At 53.5% G+C, this 5,181-nt stretch overlaps 1 protein-coding gene across 7 annotated transcripts in view; it reads left to right on the top strand.

The window, feature by feature from the left end:
* RBM10 (RNA binding motif protein 10) overlaps window positions 1-5,181 on the top strand; it is a 31,047-nt gene that overhangs the window by 13,205 nt on the left and 12,661 nt on the right. For 4 of the 7 annotated variants that reach the window (XM_040468903.1, XM_040468902.1, XM_040468904.1 and 1 more), the window contains exons 3-4: window positions 2,243-2,426; window positions 3,878-4,108. In XM_040468903.1, the coding sequence (XP_040324837.1) occupies window positions 2,243-2,426; window positions 3,878-4,108 (415 nt within the window). Of the gene's footprint in view, window positions 1-1,679; window positions 1,836-2,242; window positions 2,427-3,877; window positions 4,109-5,181 lie in introns of all 7 variants that reach the window. The other 3 variants (XM_040468905.1, XM_040468906.1, XM_040468907.1) reach the window with 2 other exon arrangements.

Raw genomic sequence — 5,181 nt, forward strand, 5'->3', positions numbered from 1 at the left:
ACCGTAACCATCAGTTTGTTCTCTATAGTTAAGAGTCTGTTTCTTGCTTGGTCTTTCTTTGTTCCCTTTGCTTGTTTGATTTGTTTCTTAAATTCCACATGTGAATGAAATTATATGATATTTGTCTTTCTCTGACTGACTTATTTTGCTTAGCATTATACTCTAGCTCCGTCCATGTCATTGCAAATCTTTGACCCATTTTAAACATATTCAGGTTTATATGTGTGAAGTATAGTCATAAAATCTTGTGTTTGTGTAATTAACCTTTTTGGTTTAGTTATACTTGGAATCTTTACATTCTTTTTTTTTTAATTTTTTAGAACGATTTTATTTTTTATTTTTGAGAGAGAGAGTGTGCGCACCCCAGTGCGCGAGACAGGGAGGGGCAGAGAGGGAGGGAGGCACAGAATCCGAAGCAGGCTCCAGGATATGAGCTGTCAGCACAGAGCCTGATGCAGGGCTCGAACTCACAACTGTGAGATCATGACCTGAGCTGAAGTCATACGCTTAACCAACTGAGCCACCCGGGTGCCCTGGGATCTTCCCATTTCTAAATGGTGGCTCCTCGAATACAGGCAATGTATTTATTTCTGCATATTACTTTTGTACCCAGCATTCTTACTGATTTATTGTTTATAATCATTTTTCAGTCGATTCTCTTAGGCTTTGTAGGCATATCCCTATATCATTTATAAATAATGGTAATCTTACCTTTCTTTTCCAGCTTTTAACCATTTTTCTTTATTCTCTTATTTGGTTCAGTTAGTATTTTAAAATGGTGTTCCTAGTGGTGTTGATAACGGGCATTCTTTTTTTAAAAATTTTTTTATGTTTATTTTTGAAGAAGAAAGAGTGTGATTGGGGAGAGGCAGAGAGAGAGAGAGAGAGAGACAGAGAGAGAGAGAGACAGAATCTGAAGCAGGCTTCAGACTCTGAGCTGTCAGCACAGAGCCTGATAGCGGGGCTCGAACTCATGAGCTGTGAGATCATGACCTGAGCCAAAGTCGGACACTCAACCGACTGAGCCACCCAGTCGCCCCTGATAAAGGACATTCTAAAACTGTTGTTCCTGACCAGGATTGGGACCTGCTAGCAGTAGTCTATGGTCATGTCTGTTTTTTCTTTTTTTGTTTCAACGTTTGTTTATTTATTTTTGAGAGATAGATAGAATGCGAATGGGGGAGGAGCAGAGAGAGAGGGAGACAGAATCCGAAGCAGGATTCAGGCTCTGAACTGTCAGCCCGAACCCATGAACTGTGAGATCATGACCTGAGCCGAAGTCAGTCGCTTAACCGACAGAGCCACCCAGGCGCCCTGTTTTTTCTTGTTTTAGGTGAACCTGTATTGGTTGCTTTTAGAACATTTTTTAAATCATTATTTTATCAAACAATTATTGGACACCCACTAAGTACCAGGTACTAAGCTAAGCTTTGGGAAATAGGGCAGGGGACCCTCTAGGTGTTGTCCCCTCTTTCCCAGAACATGGTCTAGTACTTCTTTAAATCATCAAAGAAATGCACATGAGGGATGCCTGGTAGGCTCAGGTGGTGGAGCACGCGATGCTTGATCTCAGGGTTGTAAGTTCAAGCCCCACGGTGGATATAGAGATTACTTAAAAATAAGATCTTTTTAAAAAAAAAAAGGCACATGAAATCAACTTTGAGATAATTATTTTATAGTAATCGCAGTAGAAGAAATTTCAACAAAACAGCTGCCAGTGCTAACGGGGTGACCGTGAAACAGAGGGGCAGGGTAGCACGGTGCAACATGGGGCAGAGGAAGAGAGGTCAGTAGAGACCTTGCCCCACATACCCTGCAGACCTTGCGGGATCTGGGTGAGCATTTTGTTGTTTTATCTTCCAAATAAGAGGGAGCCACTGAAGGGAGTGCAGTGGATGGTTGGGCTTGATTGGCTTTGCTTTTGGAACACTTGCTTATCTTTGGGGTGTAGAGAATGAGCTGGGAGAGGCCTGGTGGAGGTGAGACTGGCCCCAGGGCTACACCCGAGGGCCCTGTGAAGGAAGCCGGGCAGGGGCTGGGGGAGGTGGCCAAGGGAAGCGGAAGCGGATTGGGTTTGAGAGGTGGGAGCCAGCTCCCCTTGCTGTGGAGTTAGGATTTCGGGACCCCTGTCGGGATTGGGATCTAAGAGTCTAGAGCGAGTGAGTGGGTGGGAGCCCCCCTCACCTCTTGCACCTTCCCAAGAGGACTGCCCTCTAATTCCTCCCTATCCTTCTTCCCTCAGAGGTGGTCGTGGGGATAGGACTGGCCGCTACGGAGCCACTGACCGTTCGCAGGACGATGGGGGGGAGAGCCGCAGCCGAGACCACGACTACCGGGACATGGACTACCGCTCATATCCCCGCGAGTACGGTAGCCAGGAGGGCAAGCACGACTATGACGACTCGTCCGAGGAGCAGAGTGCAGAGGTGAGCACCGGGGCGGACAGGCGCCTGCAGGGCCTCTGGTTGTAGCACCACGTGCAGCTAGCTCTTGGCTCCCATACCTTCAGACTGTGCTCAGTGGCTTTGTCTCACCTGGAGGGTCTGTCCCTGCTCCCCTCTCTGAGGGCTTCTCTCCCAAGTTGGGTCTCCCTGACTTCCACATGCTTGGCTCTATACTTCTGAGGGCCCCTGGCCATCACCTCTCTCCCTTCTTCCCTGTTGTTCAGTTGGGTCCACGGTTCACTGCAAGCCCTTTACCGCCTGCTCCCAGCCAGTTTGGGGCCCTTGAACAGCCTCTTGCATGGGATCCAGCATCTGGGGTTGGGAGGGCCATGGGGAAACTGGATATCACCAAAGAGAGCAGCCCTGGGAGGCCCAACCGTGGGCAGTCCCAGGGGCAGCAGAGCCCCTGCACAAAAGGAAAAGACCCTCTGGGGCCTCTCCTTTGAGCTCAGGGGGTAGCCAGTTCCACGTTGGGTAGTTAGCCCTAGCCTGAGGAGGGGAGGCGTGATGTTCACTGTCTGAGGAGAAGCAACAGACTTGCCTTAGGGGAACCCCACTTTGAGAGGATAGTCCGTCCGGGCCCAGGTCCAAGCAAGCAGGCAGGTCTCCTATGTAGCAGGGTGGGAAGGGTACTATTGCAAGTCAGTCCTGGAGGACAGAGTGTGAGCCACCAGCTGCCATCTGGGAGAGTCCAGTGCAAAGAACTCTGCTGGGCAGCCAGGTTTCCCCAGTGGCAGCTGTGATATGTGCCTGGATGTCTCTGGGGCACCAGGGGGCCGTGGGTAGCCCCTGTGGGAAGAGTGGGAGTGGAGCGCCGAGTTATCTGGTCTCCCTGAGGGCAGAAGGGGTATGGACCCTGGCCTGGCCTGCTTAGTCCTGGAAGGATGGCTTGGGCGACACCCAAGAATTTAGTGACCACACCATGTTAGGAGGGAGCCTGGTGGTGATAGAAGACTGGCCAGACAGAGGATCGGGACTGGGGGCAGGGCTGTGGCCCTCACACCTTTGCCAGCCCCTGCTGACCGGCTCTGGATGAGATATCAAGGAACAGTTGAGCACATACTGGCTGAGCTGCAAGGGAGGAAGAGGGGGAAACAGAGGGCAGGATTTAGTGTGCTGACCCTGGACCCAAGGAGGTTTAAGCGGTATCTGGTCACCTGTCTGTGGGAGTTCCTCCCCCACAGCAGGACTGCCACCAGCCTCTCCCCACTCCCCACCAAGGCAGCCCCCAACAGGCATCCTGGGGACAGTGTCCCACCCCAGAAGGGTTGCAGTCCAGGGCTTACCCATTTTGCTTGCCCTGAGCCTTTAGCCGGAGCCCGCCCACCCCTGGCTTTCAGAGCCTGCCTGCCTCAGAGAGCCAGCGGCCAGCCCCTAGGCCCACCCCAGACTGACTGCCCGTCTGGTGTCTCTCGTCTTATTCTGTTGGCCAGGATTCCTACGAGGCCTCCCCGGGCTCCGAGACTCAGCGTAGGCGGCGGCGGCGGCACAGGCACAGCCCCACCGGCCCGCCAGGCTTCCCCCGAGACGGCGACTATCGGGACCAGGACTATCGGACCGAGCAAGGGGAGGAGGAGGAGGAGGATGAGGAGGAGGAGGAGGAGGAGAAGGCCAGTAACATCGTCATGCTGAGGATGCTGCCACAGGCAGCCACTGAGGATGACGTACGTGCCCCCCCCTCGTGGCCCTGGGCAGGTGGCAGGGCAGGAGGCCAGGCTGGGTCTCCTCCAGGGCCCTCAGCTTCTCCCTCACCCCGAACTCAGCACCTTTTATCCCTTCTCTCCCCCAGCACTGATCCGTCCTCTGGGCAGGCCCTTGTCCTCTCCTGGTCTGGAAGGGAGGAGTGTCGGATAGGCTGGCTTGGCCAAGGGGCTGCCGCAGTGGGGTGTGGGAGGGAACAGAGCATTCCTCCTGAACATTCCACTGCTCATCCGTCCGTTCTGCATGTGTTGACTGAGGGCCAGATGCTCCCCAGGCCCAGAGCCAGGTATTCCTGGTGGCAGAGATGATGTAGGGCCCTGCAGTCCTGGGGATGGGGAGGGTCCCCATGGGGTTTTCTGAGGTTTTATTCACGTTCTCTCCCCATGCCCTCACCCGCGCCCTTGTCGGCAGCGTCAGATCTCCGTGGCCTGGCCACAGACCCCTATGTTCTCTGATGTCCTTTGCTGCTACTGGCAGCCTCCCTGCTCAGTTCTCTCACATTTCCTTCCCTGTTCCTCCCTTTGCTTCTGTTTCCTTCTCATACAGACTTTCCCTAACGAGCCCCAGTAAAACCCCAGAGGGCCACTAGAATAGTCTCCTCATTAGCCTCCCCGATTCTCCTCTCTGACCCCGCCGAATTCTCTGCTCAGCTCCCCTTCGAAATCTACCGGCTGCCCATTTTGTCAAAGAGAAAATCCCACGTGTGTATTCAGGAGCTTCTCCAGTCTGGCCCAGCCACGCTGCTCAGGGTCAGACAGTAGCTCTGTGCTGACATGTGTTGGGGATTTATCACAGGGCGGGCCACATGCCAGGTCTCATGTAATCCTCACAGCCACCCTGCGGGGAAAGCACTCTGTGTGTTTCCATCCTACCGTTGAGGAAGCCAGGCCCCCAGCAGTGAAGCAGCTTGTTCCAGGTCCCTCAGCCCGTGAGTGGCAGAGTGGACTTGGGGTCTGGACCTGGGCAGCTGGATTCCAGAGGCCACAATCTTGCTGTTTCCAGAGCCCTCCCTGAACGTTCGCTGTCCTCATGATCT

This window comes from Herpailurus yagouaroundi, unplaced genomic scaffold (assembly GCF_014898765.1).
Source record: "Herpailurus yagouaroundi ecotype Mexico unplaced genomic scaffold, PumYag 67793, whole genome shotgun sequence".
Classification (NCBI taxonomy): Eukaryota; Metazoa; Chordata; class Mammalia; order Carnivora; family Felidae; genus Herpailurus; species Herpailurus yagouaroundi.